The sequence below is a fragment of the Sinocyclocheilus anshuiensis genome, unplaced genomic scaffold (assembly GCF_001515605.1).
Source record: "Sinocyclocheilus anshuiensis isolate Anshui unplaced genomic scaffold, SAMN03320099.WGS_v1.1 scaffold718, whole genome shotgun sequence".
Classification (NCBI taxonomy): domain Eukaryota; kingdom Metazoa; phylum Chordata; class Actinopteri; order Cypriniformes; family Cyprinidae; genus Sinocyclocheilus; species Sinocyclocheilus anshuiensis.
The window spans coordinates 1,991,535-2,011,443 of record NW_015546102.1 but is presented as its reverse complement, the minus strand read 5'-3'; the positions used below and the strand labels follow the sequence as shown (position 1 = coordinate 2,011,443).

General features: G+C 36.9%; 2 protein-coding genes across 14 annotated transcripts in view; one reads left to right on the top strand and one right to left on the bottom strand.

The window, feature by feature from the left end:
- The first annotated feature begins 1,124 nt into the window (after positions 1–1,124).
- Positions 1,125–8,946, top strand: LOC107700566 (endophilin-B1-like). 3 transcript variants are annotated; one of them, XM_016502283.1, is made up of 11 exons: positions 1,125–1,625; positions 2,186–2,327; positions 2,865–2,993; positions 4,173–4,306; positions 4,434–4,526; positions 4,839–4,925; positions 6,781–6,804; positions 7,143–7,232; positions 8,182–8,282; positions 8,516–8,738; positions 8,813–8,946. In XM_016502283.1, the coding sequence occupies exons 1-11, from the start codon at positions 1,563–1,565 to the stop codon at positions 8,918–8,920; spliced, it is 1,194 nt and encodes a 397-aa protein (XP_016357769.1). In that variant the 5' UTR covers positions 1,125–1,562; the 3' UTR covers positions 8,921–8,946. The 3 variants fall into 3 exon arrangements, with proteins under 3 accessions (XP_016357769.1, XP_016357770.1, XP_016357771.1); XM_016502284.1 differs by lacking the exon at positions 6,781–6,804; XM_016502285.1 differs by lacking the exons at positions 4,839–4,925; positions 6,781–6,804 and having other exon boundaries at positions 1,127–1,625.
- A 2,362-nt stretch (positions 8,947–11,308) lies between these two features.
- Positions 11,309–19,909, bottom strand: part of LOC107700563 (rho guanine nucleotide exchange factor 4-like) — an 87,930-nt gene continuing 79,329 nt past the window's right edge. For 2 of the 11 annotated variants that reach the window (XM_016502270.1, XM_016502280.1), the window contains 9 exons: positions 18,586–18,762; positions 17,812–18,006; positions 17,436–17,615; positions 17,114–17,346; positions 15,462–15,591; positions 15,242–15,373; positions 14,884–15,127; positions 14,044–14,121; positions 11,309–12,229 (listed from right to left, as the gene is read on the bottom strand). In XM_016502270.1, coding sequence (XP_016357756.1) covers positions 12,072–12,229; positions 14,044–14,121; positions 14,884–15,127; positions 15,242–15,373; positions 15,462–15,591; positions 17,114–17,346; positions 17,436–17,615; positions 17,812–18,006; positions 18,586–18,762 — 1,527 coding nt within the window. In that variant the 3' untranslated portion in view covers positions 11,309–12,071. Of the gene's footprint in view, positions 12,230–12,818; positions 13,832–14,043; positions 14,122–14,883; positions 15,128–15,241; positions 15,374–15,461; positions 15,592–17,113; positions 17,347–17,435; positions 17,616–17,811; positions 18,007–18,585; positions 18,763–19,909 lie in introns of those variants that run through there. The other 9 variants (XM_016502268.1, XM_016502271.1, XM_016502269.1 and 6 more) reach the window with 6 other exon arrangements.

Sequence of the window (19,909 nt, the reverse complement as noted above, 5' to 3'; positions counted from 1 at the left end):
TCGTTTGGACTACAATGCATATTTTCCGGGATTTGTGATATCACAAATACCGACGAATGGGACGAGACGTGGTTGAGCTGCAGTAGAGAAGGCAACGAGTGGTATCACTATGTCAGAGACACACAAGCTTTCCCAAGGCAGACGAACTTAGAGTTACCCCCAAAACAAAATCAAGACTTTGTAAAAGAGCATAATAGGACCCCTTTAATCGATATTCTAATTTTGCGCAGTTAAATTCGCAACTTTGAATGGAAACCCCGCGTATGTGCCTACTTATACTACGCCCTTAACGTATGTACTCTTTTGGTGAAGAAAAAGTACACACTTTTGAGTGTGTAGTAGAAGAGCAGGCAAGCTTTGGGACATACTATGAATCATGTCACACAATTGCGTCTTTAACGGACCGCTCTGTCGCACCTGTTACACGCACCCTGTAAACTGGCCTGTCAATCATCTTTTCACAGTTAACATCCTCCACATTTCATTTCATTTAACTTCCTACATACTGGAGAGAAAATAAGTAGCTCGTTGATCTGCCAGTCCGGGGACTTTCATGCGGAGAACTCTGCTCATATTTTCTGCATAATGATGCATTTAAAAGTTAACGACCAAATGGATATTTATAAAAATTCACATTGCTGTTGCAGATGAAATATAACACCAAATAAATATTTTTTACCAAGATAAATGTTGAATATTAGTAACTCAAACCCCTTTTAGTAAACCTTTCTACCTAACCATCGATCGCGCGCATCCGCCATGTTTGTAGTTTTTCTAACGCGTTTTATTCGTGTTTGTAGTTCTGGACTGAATCCTTCACCAAAGCGCAATGGATTGTGGGCAATTTTAGCCATAGAGGAGAAACAATAATGTACAGTATGTGGAAAATAATGTTTTTTTTTTTACTTTAAACCGCATAAACACATTTCATTACACCAAATAAATAAAATAATATTATTTTTAGCAGCATCATATGACCCCTTTAAGTTTAGAGTGTGCACGGATCCACGCTTCAAAATCGACCTGAAATAGTAGACTATCCAGGGACGTTTTTTTAGCATACTCTTTTCAACATACTATGCTTTGGGACACACTTATTCTAATCTCACATACTATTTAGGATGGATAGTATGAACATTGAGAAGCAGGGTATGATTTTACCTCACCGCAATGTGATTTTTACCGGGGGATCCCTCTCGAAACGTGATTGAGCTAGTTTTGAGTAGCAATTGGGCGGGTTTTGTTGTGAAAACCTGGCAACCCTGCTCCTCACTCCTAACAGCTGCTGGCTGATCTGCGTTAGCAGCTACACTACTGACAGATACACCACAATACCAATACCAGACAGCCTTAACACGTACAGCTTTACGTTTATTTTTAATTGGTTATCTTCTCATATCTTCTTCTTACATGGACTATACGCTTATTACGACAAAGCGAGCTGAATTCATACGTGTTTTGGCCGGGCGGAGAGAGGCTATAGCAGGCTAAATCTGTGTTTGCTAACAGGCTTCAGCTCAGACTGATCGTTTGAAACATCAGTATTTTATAAACACACAGACATGGAGTTCAACGTTAGACGACTAGCAGCGGACGCGGGCACTTTCCTCAGTCGTGCTGTGCAGGTACATTTCTTCAAGTGACCTTAAAGGTGTCTAGTGTCTTAACTTGTGTTTGTTTTTAACCAGGTTGTATTTTCTTTACTTAACGGGACAGTTCAGACAAATTGAATGTTCTGTCATAATTTACCCACCCTCATGTCTGTATGATTGTGGAGCACAAAGGGATATTGTTATTATGGCCCGACAGCCGAGGTTTCACTTTCATTTTTTTCTATTTTTACACCTATTTCTTACTGTTGTATTTGTTTAGATTGTTTTGTTCTGCTGTTTTGGCCTTGTTGTAAATTGATTTGAGAAAGCAACGTTTAAAGACACTATACAAAATAAAAAATAGTATAATTGTTACTACGTAATATTAATGTAAACCGTGGAAAAAGGTCAAATGTTGGCCCGAAATGCAGTCTAGGTCAGCAGCACACTAGGCTTTGGTTTTAAGACCACAGCTGTATGTGTGAACATTAATAAGCCAACCGTAAATGGTATGTGTAAATTGTAATATATAAACTTTATTGCTGAAATATCATATGTTAGAACCGTCAACAGACTGTTTGCGATCCATGTAGTTCACAGAGGAGAAGTTTGGGCAGGCGGAGAAGACTGAGCTGGACGCCCATCTAGAGACCCTTTTGAGTCGGGCAGAATCCACCAAGCACTGGACGGAGAAGATCATGAAACAGACAGAAGTTTTGCTGCAGCCAAACCCTAGTAAGAAGAAATGCTTGAGTAAACAAGACTGTAGTTTAGCTTTACTGCAAGTCGCCATAAAAATACATGCTCATTTATATCACCAGTACAAAGGAAGTGAACTCAGGGTCACAGCTAGTGAAATCATCTCACTATTGCAGTAAACCTAATTGCAAGAGAAGAGTGTGAAGTTCCCCATCTGTTCCTTGCAGTGGGATTAAGACTCGGCCCTAATGATGAGTATTTTTAGCTGTTTAGCCAGGAAGTCAAAACAATGTGGGTTATATCTTATATTTATGATATTAGATTTTCTTACAGTAAGAAAGAAACATATCCTGTCTTTATTCCAGTTTTTGGTGACATATTGGTGTTTTTACCACACTTTGCTTTATCTTCCAAGCACCTCATACAATCATAAAGGTGAAAGTTCATTCACAGTAACACTTTGTAAGATATTTTTGATGTTCAGCAACAGTAATGGTTAACAGGCCTTAAGAGGATGCATGCGGTCTCATCTGACTCTCACTGCTCTTAATTGAATTTGTCTGATGTTTGTAGATGTCCGGATGGAGGAGTTCCTTTACGAGATGCTGGACAAAAAAGTCCCAATGCGTGCCAACAACCACGAGTTACTGGGGGAGTCCATGATTGACTCTGGACATGAGTTTGGACCTGGAACAGCATACGGTAAACTCATTGCATAATATCATCCCACTCACACTGGACCCTGACAGTATCAGCTAGTGTTTGGAGCTATGTACATATAGATGAAATTATTGTGATGTCACAAAAAGCAACCATGCTTCTTCAGACAAGCAACTTTTAGTAATGATTTTGAGCAGCACCCCAGTTGCCCCCTCCCCCCTATTAACTGTTGCTATGTCTGACAAGCCGACATGTTCTCACACAATGAAAAATACATTATGGAGCCAAGAGGAAACTGACAACACACCGACAGATAAGACAGAGTAGGTTACTTTTGGTATGAAACAAAGCCTCAGCTTTGAAATTTTGAATTGCTTACAAAATGACAAACAATAAATACTGTTTTGTGGCTCTTTAATATGTTGTGACCTATAGTGCCTCAGTTCAAGTAGCACATTAACCAATCGTCTCTTCCTCTTTACTAGTCATAGCACAAAATAAACATGAATGAACATCAGAAGGTATCTTGTTTCAGTGGAAAGACGTTAGTACACACCATTTTTCAAGTTCAAGTCCACCGACATTAATCTACTCTCCTCTCTTGTTTGTTTGTTGGCCAAAATGGCAGATGCAACGTTATGATTGGTCAGGTCGCCTGCCAATCAAACTCCCTGCGAAGGGTCAATTAGGATTTTTTAAATGGTTTTGAAGGAGGTTACTTGTGCTCACCAGGGGTGCATTTATTTGATCAAAATACAGAAAAAAAACAGTAATATCGAACAATATTATTATAGTTAAAAAACTGTAATGAATCCATTTTAAAGTGTAATTTATTCCTATGATGGCAAAGTTGAATTTCCAGCAGCTCTTATTCTAGTAAAAGAATTTTTTTGGTGCTGCTCAAGAAACATTACTTACTATTATCAATGTTGAAAACTGCTTAATATTTTTTGAAAACCGTGATACATTTTCTTATTAAGGATTCTTTGATGAATGGAAAAAAAACAGCTTTTATTTCAAATAGAAATCTTTTGTAACATATTACATGTCTTTTATATAGTATAATGTATATAGGTTGAAAGAACTGAGAAGTGTGGCTGTTAATAAACTCTTTGTAACATACATATACTGTATATTTAATATTTCAGCTGACAAATGTTCCTAACTTCCTAATGTGTGTGGGTTGAGATGTATGTCCTCTCATCCTCTGATGTGCTGCAGGTAGTGCTCTCATTAAATGTGGGGAGACTGAGAAGCTGTTAGGCAGTGCAGAAAAAGAGTTAATTCAGAGCTCCGCCATTAATTTCCTCACTCCCTTTAGGAACTACATTGAGGGAGATTTTAAAACCATATCGGTGAGCATCAGCATACCACTGAACATGCCTTTATTAACCTTTATATTCTATTCTATTCTATTCTATTCTACTGTATCGTCTAATCTGTAAAATGTCTGTTGTTGTGCTTTTTTTTGTTTTTTCACAGAAAGAACGCAAACTGCTTCAGAATAAGCGTCTAGATCTGGATGCAGCCAAAAACAGACTGAAGAAGGCCAGAGTGGCTGATGCTCGCTCTGCAGTTAGTATTACACACACACACATAGAATGTAATAATCAGCAGTTTTATTATTCAAGTGGCATTTTCAGCTTAACCATACACTCAGATTTACAGCTTGTTAAAATGAGATATGAATTTCGGGATGAGAAGCTTGAAGAGTGAAGGCTGCCGGCTGTCTTATGCTCTCAGTGCAGTTTAACTAACAGAGAAGATGCTCGTGTTAAATGTCCTTTTGCGTGTGTGCTGCTGTCTTTGGATCTCTAACCTCTCTTATTTTCCCCAGTTCTCTCTCATTATGTCTCTCTCTGTCTGCTTGCCTGCCTCCGTCTGAAGGAGCTGAACTCAAGCCCTCCGCTGGCAGAGGAGTATGTGGCTCACTTTTCTTACATGCTCAGCATCTTGCATGTCAGGTGGCTAAAGGTTTGTCTGCCGTGTCTAATGAAACATCTGCCCTCTTCTGCCCTTCACAAATCTTTGGAGAGAAGTCGAAAATGGTTCTGTGAGCGGAACATTTTATGTTCAAAACCACATTTTGATAAACACATGCTTGTATTTCTGTCCAGCTGAACATAAATAGCTGTCAATTCAGCATGCGTTTGTGTTAGTTCGTAACCTCATATTAATTTGTGCTATTATTTAACTTTGAGGGCAACAGAATGCAGTTTGGTGTGATTGTTTTTCTTCTGTCCATTGATAATGTGTGAATATCTGTGCCTGTGTAGTCTCAACTAACAGTATGATTTATATTAAAGATGCATGTTACTTACCATCCAATATTAGATTTTTTTTTATTATTGTTTAGATCAGCCGATATTGGGTATTTAATTGTGATGCTCATTTTACATTTAGATACCTTTAATACCTTTGACATCATCCATTTCTGCTTATTTTGATAAATAATGTTCAATAAATATACTGTCATTAAAATGTTAATATAAAAATATATTTTAAAATACAGAAACAGAATAAAAAGTAAAGATTCTGAAAGCATTGAAGGAGATTCCATAATAAGTTAATATAGACTTACGGTAGTAACAACAAATTATATTTTATTATATGATATGATTAATATGTTTTTAAATATGATGGTTTCATTATAAACATGGTGATTATCTCTAAGGTGGACACCCAACATAATAGGCTATATGATATTTACCATCTGAATCTAACCATGTGTCATGTCAACAATTGGAAAAGTCAGCCATCTATTAATTATCATGTTAATTATTGTGCCTTTCGCCCCAACAGCAGGGGCGCTTTTACCCCAAATACCATACTTTTACATATTCTTCTAGTTATTGAAAAACTGTTGCTTTAATTATCTTAAACCAAACTGATAATCAAGAAGACCTTTGTCTCAAAATATATTCAATAATTTTAGCGATTCTCATTTGCTGCTTAAATCTACAACATTAAAAAAATATATATATTAGAGTTAGCATAGAATCAACTACACGAAAACACATCACTGCCAGGAGTCATTGCCCAAACTTCAAAGGCCTGTTTAAATTATTAAAACTAAAGGCATTTATTCACTTTAAGATTACTTTTTATTATGTAAACTATATGTACAGCATGTTATACGCACGTGACAGAGGGGAACGCGGCCGCATCACAGCATGCTGCCCATATCAAAGCACATGACAGACAGTTGTCGGAGAACACCTGAAAAGCGTGACCGAATGAAGGATACTCGTCTGTATTTGCAGTACACAAGCCGCGGTTCAGCTGCGCGTCAAACGCTGCCAGTGTGAAAGCACAATGGGTGCGCGCTGCTCCCGCTCTGCATACGCGCCGCTTCTGCTCTGCTTACGCGTGCGGTGTGAAACGGGCGTTATGCTGTTCTTACTAATGTTGTGATGCCTAAATTTAATTGTGGCATTTAAAATGATTGATTTTAGTGTTTTGTTCTTTATTTATTAAAACAAAACAGTATCGATTTTATAGTCATACTTTTTTATATTAATATCCTTATTTTATAATGCTATAAATGATATATTATCATATTGATAAAGTATTCCAATATGCATTAGGATACGTTTCAAAATGGTATAAAATACTTTAGAATGCAAGATTGATTACTTGCTTAGAAAACGATGAGGGGAATGTGGTTCCTCCCAGTGAATGTGTCTGTGCATGAATGGTGAAACCATTCAACTTGCATAACGGCTTGTTATGAAAGCTGTTGATTGTGAGTAGTGATCGGTTTGTGTGGTTTAAGTTGATGTTTTTGCTTGACCTGACCAGTTTGTCACTGTTTCTGAATGCGGGCCAGCTGTGGGCTGAGGAGGTGCAGCAGGTGAGTGTGCTTGATTCTTTCCTCGCCTAAGCCTGTTGAAGAAAACACATCTTTTATCAGGGAAACAGAAACGCCTGCCCTGCCTTGCCCTGATAGTGCTGTCTGTTATGAACTCACCCTGCCACGTGAATGAGGAACTGCTCTTACATACAACTCAAACACATTCTTGTGTCCAGCAGAGGGAGCTACAAAGTTTATATTCCCACCTGCCTCTGTGTCGCATTTACTTTGCACAGAAACCAGCTCAGGCAGTGTGTCCATATGATTCTGAGCCTGTTGATGGGGCTATATGTGCATGTCAGCCACAGTGATTTTTTTTATATGTTTGTTTCCCTCAGGCAGAGACAGAACTGAGGATAGCACAGAGCGAGTTTGACCGGCAGGCTGAGATCACCAGACTTCTGCTGGAGGGTATCAGCAGCACTCATGTACGCTCACACATCCTTTGTGTGTATCGGTGTTTCCTCCTACAGGACCACAGCAAAAGAAATGATGCATTACCCAAGTTAAAGGGATAATTCTGTCATCATTTACTCAACCTCATGTTGTTCCACACCTGTATGTCCTTTTTTGATTACCAAGATGGTTTGCTACCAACATTTTTAAAATATCTTCCTTTGTGTTCAGCAGAAAAAAGAAAGTCATACAGGTTTAGAATTAATTCAGGTTGAGCAAATGACAACATTTTGGTCAATTGAATGCGATGGGTTTTGCAAAATAACATCAAATCATCATCAACAAGCATGAAATGAATGACTTTTATTAGACTGATCTTTTAATGAATCACTCATTTAATGATTCAGTCTAAAGATTCATTTATTGAATCAGTCCTAATGAATTGCTCTTATGGGCCTGTTCTTTTAATAAATGGTTCAATTTAATAAGTCAAAAGGGTAATTCTTTGAATCAGTCTTAATGAATGGTTCTTATAATAAATCAGTCGTCAGTTAAAGGACTCATTCTTTGAATCACTTTTAATGTAGTCTTATGAGCCTGTTCTTTTAATGAACCAGTCAAAAGGCTCATTTTTGAATCAGTCTTCATGAATGACTTCTACCAGCCTGTCATTTAATGAATCAGTCAAAAGACTTGTTCTTTAAATCAATCTTAATGAATGATTTATGGGACCATTTTTAATGAACTAGTCAAAAGCATCATTCTTTCAATCAGCCTTGATTGTTATTTTAATGAATCAGTCTAAATTAATTACTCAATGAACAGATCCGATTGGTTTTAAATACAAACATTTAAAAGCACTTTAAATATGTTAGGATTACTGTGGATTTATGACTAATTATAGATTCTGTGGGAAACACTGCGGTGTATATTCATGTGTGTAATATGCACTAATGGCTGTGCTCTCCTCTTTGTGATCAGGCTCATCACTCGCGCTGTCTGAATGATTTTGTGGATGCTCAAGCTGCATATTATGCCCAGTGTTACCAGTACATGGTCAATCTTCAGAAACAGCTGGGAAGGTTGGCTCACTTTTATACCTCTATGCATTTGTTTGTAATAGTTATGCCATTTTTTTTTTTTTACACCAAATCCTCTGTTTTATGCTAAATGCATCCACAATGGAATCTTCTGTTTTCTCAAACAGTCAAATTGCAATGTAAGCAATATTTTTTATTAATTGACAAGTGTATGTACATTTAGTTATTTCTATATTTAAACCCACCATTATTAACGGTTTCCATATTTCCTCCAGCTTTCCATCCACGTTCTCGAATAACAATCAGCCGGCTGGCAGCTCCTCTGCCAGCATCTCGGTTCCCACGGCACAGCCGGCCACCTCACTGCCCACTCCGCCGCCCAGCCAGACCTCACCCGCACTCAACGAGCTCCGCAGCACCTCAGGCACCCGCAAGGCTCGTGTGCTCTATGACTACGACGCTGCCAGCAGCAGTGAGCTCTCTCTACTCGCCGATGAGGTGGGCCTTCATCACGTCATTTCAGATTGGCATAAAATGAATTATAAGTCTTAATTGTCAAAAGTTTCCATCAGGTGATCACCGTGAGCAGTGTGCCAGGCATGGACTCTGATTGGCTGATGGGGCAAAGGGGGAATCAGAAAGGCAAAGTGCCAATTACCTACTTGGAGCTGCTCAATTAAGTTCAGCGAGAAGTGCAAAAAAAAAAGCACATTGTAGATGTGATTTGACAAGAGTAACACTCCAGATGTGATCAGAGAAAGATCAGAGTTTAATGTAGCGCAAAGCAATATAAAAGTCTTCTACACTGCCATGTCCTGTTGTGTGAACGTCTCTTCTGCCATTCGAGGGGCGTCATAGTAGCCTTACAGTAACAAAAAGCAGTCCGAGATTGCCAACTATTCATCAGATTTATGTGCCAACTGATTTTTTTTTACTGCTAAACTAATTGATTGTGCTATAATGTGCTATGAAGCTCTAATAAATATTATATGAACCTGGTTGGTGTGGTTTAAAGTGATCTTTCATTGCTTTTGTTTTTTTTAGAAAATAACATTTTTTAATCATATTGTCGTTTCAAGGTCACAGACCAAGCTGCACACACTGGATGCTAATAAAAAAAAAAAAACACCATAGTAACAGTGAACTGATATGCTGACCTGAATATTGACCACTGGGTGGCAGTATTTTCAATTTGTGAAAATGAAAATGTAAACGCTGCAGCTAAAATCTACCAACATACCTCTTATTACTGGTGCAGTATGTTATTTCACTGTAGTGGCACCAAACAGAACTGCAAAAATAGTGATAGTGTGTGGAAATGGTTTCCAAACGCTCCCTGGACAAAAGCTGTGTTATTGTTAATTAAAAATAAAACTATTAACTGAGCTAAAGCTATAGAAATGGCAAGATGGGAAGAATGTCAAAATAAACTTTTTGAAATAAATTCTGTTGAAGAAACAAGATATTTATTTTTAAATCTAGGCATGACCAAGTTGTGTATACAAGGTGTCGTATTGGACATGCCATATGGACATTTATTGATTGGTGAAGAAGCACCAAAATGTCAATATTGCGCGACTCACTTGACGGTGAAACATGTGCTTTTGGTCTGCCCAATACTTAATGTCATGAGACAAAGGTTATTATCAGGACAAACCCTTAAGGACTTGTTTTATAAGATGGACCCAGTACAATTTATACCATTTCTTTCAAAAGTAAATTTAAAGAATCTTTTATAGAATTTTATGTACAAAACTTTGTTTTATAATTGCTTTATTTGATTTTTATATTTTGTATTGTGTACTACTTTATTGTTTTTCTAATGTATAATCTTTGTTTGCCATGAAATAGCCTGTGAAGCTGATGTGGCAATAAACATAAATCAAGTCTGTTAAATCAAGAACTAAAGCTGAAATAATGAAAAATTGGCAACTAACTGAAAGTTTAAGTTGAAATGGTAAAATTACTAAAACAATAAAATAAAAAAACAATAAAATTACTAAAGTTTTTGAAGGGATAGTTCACCCAAAAATGAAAATTCTGTCATTAATTACTCACCCTCATGTCGCTCCAAACCCGAAAGACCTTCGTTCGTCTTTGGAACACAAATTAAGATATTTTTGATGAAATCCAAGAGTTCTCAGACCCTCCCTTAGACCGCAACACAACTGCAGTGTTTCCAGGTCCAGAAATGTTGCTAGGACATCGGTAAAATATTCCATGTGACATCAGGGGTTTAACCGTAATTTTATGAAGCTACGAGAATACTTTTTGTGCGCAAAGAAAACAAAAATAATGCACAAAAAGTTTGCGCACAAGAAGTATTCTCGTAGCTCTGGGATTTCATCAAACATATCTTTAATATTTAAAATATCTTTATAATTTATGTTCCGAAGATGACAGAAGGTCTTGCGGGTTTGGAACGACATGAGGGTGAGTAATTAATGACAGAATTTTCATTAAAGGGATAGTTCAGCAAAAAATGAAAATTCAAAGATGAAAATCCTATTGAACACAAAAGAAGATATTTTGAAGAATGTTGGTAACCAAACACTAGCCATTGACCTCTATGGTATGGGGAAAAAAATAAAAGTATTTTTTCCCATACTATAGATGTCAGTATCTACCGTCAACTGTTTAATTACCAGCATTCTTCAAAATATCTTCTTTTGTGTTCAACAGAAGAAACTCCTACAGGTTTGGAACAAGTGGAAGGCGAGGAAATGATAACAGGGTTGTTTAAATAAACTGAAAATATAAAATGAAAGCTTATTCAAAATATGAATAAACGCTATACTATTATATAAATTATAATAAAATAACACTGGTTGGGCTGCTCTTTGGGAAATACAAACTACAAACGTTTTACTTGCACATTAAGCTGGAATAGAAAGTCTTTCAACATTAAAAATATTAAACATCAGTTTTCCGTTCCCCAAATGTCAGATTCATAACACTTACAAATGCGTTTTATTAACATACTCTGTTCTGTGATCAAAGATAATCATACATATTTGACAACTGTCAAACATAGTCTTTAATTTAATAGTACCATTATCAGAATGACAGAATATTGAGAATTTTATTTGGGTTGAAAATGTCGAGTTTCACAGCAAATTCATGCAACCCCCATCACAATATCTGGGTTAGGTTTGGAATGGCACTTCAAAGAGAAGTTCGTTACAGAGGAGTCATTAGGCAGCAGAATCAAATGAGTGCATACATGAAACACTCATCTGAAACGGTGAGTACCGATGGGACGTCGTCTACGTTTCATTTCAGAGGAGAAAGTAGGGAGTTGATAGTTGCATACACAGACTGACATGATATCGATGGACTTCGAGCAACAGCCTCCAGGAAGATAATACAGTAATAAATCTCAACACGGTCTAATTTTATCTTGTGCGGAACCCTTTAAAACTTCAAACATCATCATGGGATACACAAAAGTATCAAATTACATACAAAAGCTAGTAGCTGGGCACTGTGGATAGCTGGCATACACTGAAAACTTGAAAATAAATTAACCAACATATAAAGAAGTCCTCTCTTCAAGCGGGGCTCTTTCGATGAAGCGTGTCCGTACGATGACTTGCAGCAGTAGTCGTGTTAGTGCCGGAAAGTGGAGCGGTTGAGCAGTATTAGCCGTCTTTTTCGACGTTAATAATAACAAAGCGGGAACACCCTCCCACAAAGTTCCACAACGTCTGGGAGCGATGCCGTGATTGTAACCAACCCATAAAGTGCTTTCGCAATTGGACATTAAAAATAAACATGTTACACTGGGATAAAAACACGAGTTCAGGCACAACCGCGAATGTACCGAGTCTCTCATTTTTTGAACGGTGTCAAGCGTCCGATGTTGTGCCAGAAATTGGAGGTCTTGCGTTTGGGTTCGGCCAACATGATGACCTGCTGCTGGGGCAGGGAGGTGGGAAGCGTGGGGTGCTTCTGACGCAGCAGGAAGTCATAGTAGGGCCTGGTCACAGCTGCGGGAAAGAGGACATAAACAAAGGGTCAGGACCCGAGAGATTTCGGTCATTAGAGAACGGGACACAGATGTACACATGGGTTTAGTAGACGATCGTGTTTTGGTCAGACCAGTTTAGAGTATGCTGATATTATTGAATGTAATGCTGTAAATGGGTTAAGTGTGTACTTATTAGGGAAGGATGGGTTGCCAGTGAATTACAGAAACTAGATCAGTTACTGTAAAAAAAAAAAAAGGCTGGGGTATGGGTACAGATTTTCTGATTCGATTCCATTTGATCATTCATATGAAAGTGATTCTCACCTCAGCTAATGCTGTACATCTTGTGCATTACAAAAAATCATGCCATTTATTTACCAGATACAATAACTGAATCATTCATACTCTGTGTGTGAACACTTCAAATTGATTTTCTTATGCAAAACTGCTATTTTTATATTATTACAATAATTCACATTAAAATAATGTAAAAATATGAACTCATATTTTAGTTAGAAACTCCCATAAAAGAGTGGCAAACGTTTAATGATTCTTAAAAACAACTGGCTCATAAGAGTTGTTTGAATAAGATTACATTTTTTGATTCACTAAAAATAACCAATTTGAAAGATTCAGTTGTTTGTGAATTGGGCTACACTGGTTCTGTGGTGCGTTTCTGATTCAGTAAAAATAACTGGTTTAAGAGAGTCATTTGTTTGTGAATTGGCGCACACTGTTTGCGAGGTGCATTTTTAATTCACTAAAAAGATCCAGTTTAAGAGTCATTTGTCTGTGAATAAGACTACATTGATTGTTCTGCATGTTTTTGATTCACTAAAAATAACCATTTTAAAAGATTCATTTGTTTGTGATTGGGCTACACTGGTTGCGCTGTAATTCTCTGATTCACTGAAAAGATCCAATTAAAAAGAGTCATTTGTTTGTGAATAAAACTACATTGCATGTTGTTATTCACTACAAATAACTAGTTTTAAAGAGCCATTTGTTTGTGAATCACACTACACTGATTACTCTGTATGGTTCTAAAAGGTTCATTAGTTAGCTAATTGGACTACATTAGTTACTTTGAATGTTGTTAATTCACTTAAAATATCTGGTATAAAAGAGTCTTTTGTTCATGAATATGTTCGTGAATCAGACTACACCAGTCATGCCGCATGCTATTGTATGCACCCTGTTTGGAAAACTCAAAAAAAGCTGCAATTTCATCTTTTTATTTTATCATATTCAATTTAGACTGCAAACTCTGGTAAATATTGATTCAAATATTGATCATGATTAATCAGAAAATCAATATTTTGACCCAGCCTCAGTTATATAAGCAGATAAGTCACACCAACACACTGTGGAATTACCCTGGACTACTCGATCGGCTCTCTACTTTGAGAGGACACCCAAGATATTGCCCTGCGCAGGACCCCAGGGGGCACCCTAACCCCCCGCCCCTGCCTACGCTGAGGGCCTTCAGGGAGGAGAGGTGAAGTTAAGGTGGCCCTGGGAGCCAGAGGTCCTGAAGGTTCAGAAAAACGTAGGCACTTGGAAGTTTTTGGGTGAAGAAGTGAAGGAGTTCTGAGTGCCAAAAGATGCTGTAAAGCTAATGCTGTTCCAGGGCAGCGAGGTAATAATGAAACACAACACAAACATGGTCAAACACGTGCTTGTGAACAGATGAACAGTGACCACAGATGACACAACTCATTCACTACACGCTAAACTGGAATGATTTCAGTCTCCACACTATATCCTGGATCTCCAGCATGTAATAATAACAGAAAAGACACAAGTCAACTTGACAAAACAGCTGAAATTCACCTTTGGGCTTTCCTGTTGGATGACTTTTAGATGCATTCAACATGGCCTGCTTCTTCTGGACCTCTGTGATCGTAAAACCTGTTTGGAGGACAAACCAAAAACATTAATACAATTCATCAACTGTGGGGAACAGACCAACACTTCTGTCATGTACAAACATTATATAAAACTAAACAGATTAGCAAATATGAATACATAACAGCTAACAGTTTGAATGTAGATTAGTGATAGTTGCCTCAGGGTTACTATTGTTAACAAAGCTTAAGTACTAAAATAACTAACTGCTATAAATAAAAACAAAACCTGAAGTAAAACTAAAACTGAAATAAATAAAAAAATCGAAATATATTATACCTATATAGTAATATTTTAAAATAAGACACAAAAATGACTTAAAATGACTGAAATGTGAATACAATTTAAAGGGAAACTGAAAATATAAAAAATAAAATCACACACACACACATATAAATATATATATACATATAAATTCAAAATATTGATAAAAACTATAGCTATAGCATATAAATAATATATCATTAATACTAAAATAACTCTGGTTGCCAGGGTATCATAGGTTGTTGCTTACTGGCTTAATTTAAAAGAGCCCAAGCCTTTCTGGTCCCTAGATATGACTGAGGATGTAATTCTAGATGATTTTTGTTTTATCGTCTGATAGGTGGAAATTGTAAATTCAATCACCAAATGATTTCAAGTTGTCATGTACGTCCATTTTTGTTGATGGAGAACAAATGATGCTGGATGACTGAAAATAATCCATTTAAAGACTGTGGACAATAAAATCAATGCTTTTATTTGCGCTTCCAAGAGCCTGTTCACCTGATTCGAGGTCGTGCTGGACCTGTTCCCGTTCATCCGCAAAGGCTCGCAGCCAGCGCTGCTTCTGCTCGGGTTTCTTGGCACACAGAAGGTGGACCTCCTCTCCCCCAGGAGAACATAATTTCAAGGCATTCTTCACACTCACGTTAAAGTCCTTATCCTTCCCATCCTCCACATCCACCACTTGCATCTGATCCATGTCTAACCGACCCTTGTAGTACAGGATGTCCCTCCGAAGCAGATCCTGTGGTGCCAAGCAAGTAGAACAATCATATAAAATAACTACTTTAACTCACATAAAAACCATCTGCCATAAATGACAGTAATTCTGCTCTCACTGGCATGGTAAGCGACTGACCTTCTTACAGAAAACCAGTTGGTGGTCAAAGAGAAAGAACATTCGCTGCTGGCCTTTGCCCTGTGGTTGGGAGATCTTGGTCAGGTCTCCTGAGAAAATCAGATCAGAGCTTCTGCTCAAGATGTCTTCACCCTAATGAAGGGGAAAAGAGCCTGTGATACCACACAGTTCTGGAGTGAATCAGTGTGTGAATATTATCCAAGATGCTCGTGTAATTTACCTCCCAGTCTTCTATGGAGCTTTGCCACTGAGCAATTTTGTCAATATTCTCCAGACGCCTCTTTCTCTCATTGATCAGTCGGGCCACATTCTTCATTGCATTTAAGGCAGCTTCCACATCCTTATAATCTCTGAAAAGCAAAATATATGAGATTGGAAATGTCAGTTAGTAAAATGTGAAATAAATCATTCAAAACACTGATTCAGCAATTTATTATCATCCATTAGAGCTCATGAATTATAGATCTATTTCCTTTAAGTTATTGCATTGAAATTTTTAATCTGCTGGGCAACAATGTCCATTTGGATCAAATATTTTGAAAAAGCAGCTTTGCCATCACAGGAATAAATTACTTTTTTTTTTTTTTAAAGAATATATTTTAAAAAGTAGTTTATTCCTGTGATGGCAAAGCTAAATTTTCTGGAGTCTTCAGTGTCACATGATCCTTCAGAAACCATTTTAACATGCTTATCTGGTGATCGAGAAACATTTCTTATTACATTTTCTTATTTCTTATACATTCTTCATTTCTTATATATTATTTCAGGATGAATAGGCAGTTTAAAAAAACAGCATTTCATTTAAAGACAATGAAAAATAAATATTTTGTCCTTTTTATTTTTCGATTTGCTGAATAAAAAGTATTCATTTCTTTAAAAAAGACTTCTGAGCCAATCTTTTGAACACTAGTATATGTATCTGTATTTTTATTTAACATATGATGACACTTGATTATCACTGATGCTCAACCAAGTGAAATATCACCAATTATATTCATAAAGTGTGGGGGGAAAGTGTTTAATTTCTTATCTACAGACATGCATATATGCCATACGTTTCGATGCAGTTATTTTGTTGCAAGTGACATGAGTGAAGAACACTCATGATTTTTATAGTGTCATCTACACAAATAATTCACATTTTATTTAGATATGTTTATTTAAAATAGAGCTAAATGTGCTCATATGTGACCCTAGACCACAAAAGCAGTCTTGAGTCGCTGGGGTATATTTCTAGCAATAGCCAAAAATACATTGTATGGGTCAAAATTTTAGATTGATCTTTTATGCCAAAAATCATTAGAATATTAAGTAAAGATCATGTTCCATGAAGAAATTTTGTAAATTTCATACTGTAAATATATTAAAACCTTTGATTAGTAATATGCATTGCTAAGAACTTCATTTGGGCAACTTTAAAGGCGATTTTCTCAATATTTAGATTTTTTTGCACCCTCAGATTCCCGATTTTCAAATAGTTGTATCTCGGCCACATATTGTCCTATCCTAACAAACCATACATCAATGCAAAGCTTATTTATTCAGCTTCCAGATGATGTATAAATCTCAATTTCGAAAAATTGACCCTTATGACTTGTGATGGTTTTGTGGTCCAGGGTCACATATGTGCTTAATTTCAAGATCTCTATTAAATAAAGTCAAAATTTCAAAATGCCTGACAAAAAATCATTTATATCTTATAGCTAAATCACACATCAATGCGGACATACAGTCATCTCAGAAAAACAGTGGAAAAGTTAGTACCCTTTCAAAAGGTACACCTTTATATTAGTATCTTTTGAATGGGTACCTAATTACAGCATGAGCGTGTAGTAAATGTGTAACAGCAGGCAGTTGTGTAGACCTCATTACCTGTGCTGTGGGTTGGTGTACTTCAGCAGTTCAGCCAGCTGCAGAGGATACTTGCAGATCTTCTGAACAGGAGTAAGCAGGAATCCATCCAAGGAAATGTCGATCATCTTCTGGAGCAGGCGACAGGCCTCAAAGAAGAACACATACTTCTTGATCTTCATCAGTTTGGAGAGCTGCACGCAGGCATTGGGGTGGTTGTTGCAATATTCAGAGTAGATCTGAAAGTTTGTTTGCTGGATGGAAAAGAAGTGAAGAGAACAGAATAAAAATCCAAACCTAAAAACTGCATCCTACATCACCGCCTACATGGAAGTCAGCTTACATGCTCTAAGAAGCAGGAGCCAATCTCGCTGAGGTGAGGATGGTCTTTGTTGAATTTCTTCTCCAAGGCTTTGAGAAACTTCTTCTGGAAACGGTAGAGCTCATCGATGTTCCCAAAGATAGTGCGCAGTTGCTCCTCAGTAAACATATCTGTCCTCTTCCGACACTGTTTTATATAGCCCTGGAAGCCAAAGTGAGTAAGTCAAAGGTTTAATGCTATAGCAAAGCTAGTTGGATTATGGAGCAGCTGATATGAATCAGGTCATTCTCTCAGCATGTAAACAGAGAGCCGAGTGACTATAGACACTGTAATGCTCTGAAACAAAATCCACATGCTGAAGTAGAACCGATTGATCAGAGCCATGTGGCAAACTGACCTCACAGATGTCCTTCAGGTGTTTGATGTAATCCCTCTCTGTGCTCATGATCTCATTGATGACGTTGGCTCTCATCTGCTCCTTGCAGGGCAGACCGGGCCCTAAGGGGCCCCCCATGCTGGCCCCACCCCCCTCCGAGGCCCCGTCCAGATGGGCTAAGTATTCCTCCATGGGCTCATCTTGGTTCACCCGTAACTACCAATAACAAATAGGTTAATACCGTTAGGATTTACTAAAGACAGTGAAAAATTAGCGATGAAAAGGTACTGACAGTTATTTTTGTGGATGACCTTACTGCATATACATTTGCAAGTTCAAAATTTATGGGAGGAGAGTATTTGAATAAATCATGCAATGCGATTTAGGTCTGCAGTAGTCAATTTACTGGTATTTGTGCAATTATTTAACACGCCAGAAAAGCATGTCTTAACCCATTTTGTGCTTAAAATCTGCAATAACTTGCACTGCTCTTGGTTGATTGCGTTGGTCATTATGGAAATGATCTGACTGCGTCTGTGTTCTTTAATTTCCACATTGTCATCAGGATCACCTGCAGAACTTTCCACTCCCATTGGCGCTCTTATGGGATTGTGGTCTCAAGCATGTAAATCTGGTCCTAAATGTTCACTGTGCAGTGGCTTTTACCAATGTACTTGGCAAAAAGAACACTGGTGCACTGATGACCCCTCATTCTAGCCTAATGTAATATAGTGATGACATAATGTGACAGTAATCCAATTTTTTGTTATGAGCGGGAAATCTGTTCTCCTTTACCCGAACAAAGCTGGCGGGGAACCAGCCCTCGCTATCCAGCACCCGGCCCCACCACCACTCCTTGTTTGTGGCGTCCACTACTTCGATGACGTCTCCAGCTTTGAAGCCCAGCTCCTGGTCGTCCATGGTGACGTGGTCCCATAGAGCCTCCGCGCACACGCTGCCATCACTGATCAGCTATTGAGACACAAGATGAAGGCAAAACAGAATGGCAAAACATTGCCTGTATAATGTAACTGATCATATTAAAGCAGAAACTACTTTAACATGAGTATAATAGCAAATATGTATGTAAATGAAAAGTAATAAGACTTTTATCACGGTTGCATTTCATTTCATTGCTTAATTTAATTTATGTGACTAGTATATAGAAATTCTTACACTTGTTTGTTCTTGCTGTTTAATACACATTGTACAGCAGCATGCAGTTTACATTGGAGCTGAGAAATATATTGAATATTTACAATTTATTTGTTAGGATTTTGCAGGTGTTAAAATATACAATACTATTGTGAGGGTTTTAATGCATTTTTTATTTGAAGTTTTGCATGACATATGTAATAGATTCTCTAAATTAATTTCAAGTAGCAAAAATGAATACAAAAGTCAGATCAAACTGTCTGTCAATGCATAAATTCTAGTGCTGTAAAATGATTAATCGCATCCAAAATAAAAGCTTTTGTTTACATAATATATGTATGTGTACTGTGTATATTTATTATGTATATATAAATACACACACATACACTATATATTTTGAAAATATTTACATGTATATACATTTATATATTTGTATTCTTATATTTTATATTATATATCAATATATTTAATATATAAACATAACATATTTTGCTTAAATATATACATGCATGTGTTTGTATTTATACATAATAAATATACACAGTGTACACACATATATAATGTAAACAAAAACTTTTATTTTGGATGCGATTAATTACGATTAATCGTTTGACAGCACTAATAAATTCAAAACTCAACTGTTTGTTAACACAATAATCACTCAGCAATGCTCATGTAGAGTATTAAAATGCTTTAGTAAAAATATATATAGTTAAATATAGCTAATTATTACTTCAATATATTCGTGCAAATAAATGGAAGTAATTATTCTTCCATTTGTTGATGTAGTGTGTGTTGATTTTTTCAATTTATTGTTTTAAGTTCACCTAAATTAAATGTTCTGTAATTGTTAATACATGATAAATAAAAACAATGTGATAATGTGAAGTTTTAGGCCTGGTTTTCAATTATACTATAATGTTGGATGGCTATAATTACTCATCATACCCCCCCCCCACACCCC

Coding starts and splice junctions, on each gene's coding strand:
- LOC107700566 (XM_016502283.1), top strand. CDS start 1,563: ATGGAGTTCAACGTTAGACGACTAGCAGCGGACGCGGGCACTTTCCTC. Junction 1,626..2,185: donor TCCTCAGTCGTGCTGTGCAG/GTACATTTCTTC, acceptor CGATCCATGTAG/TTCACAGAGGAGAAGTTTGG. Junction 8,739..8,812: donor TCTCTCTACTCGCCGATGAG/GTGGGCCTTCAT, acceptor AGTTTCCATCAG/GTGATCACCGTGAGCAGTGT.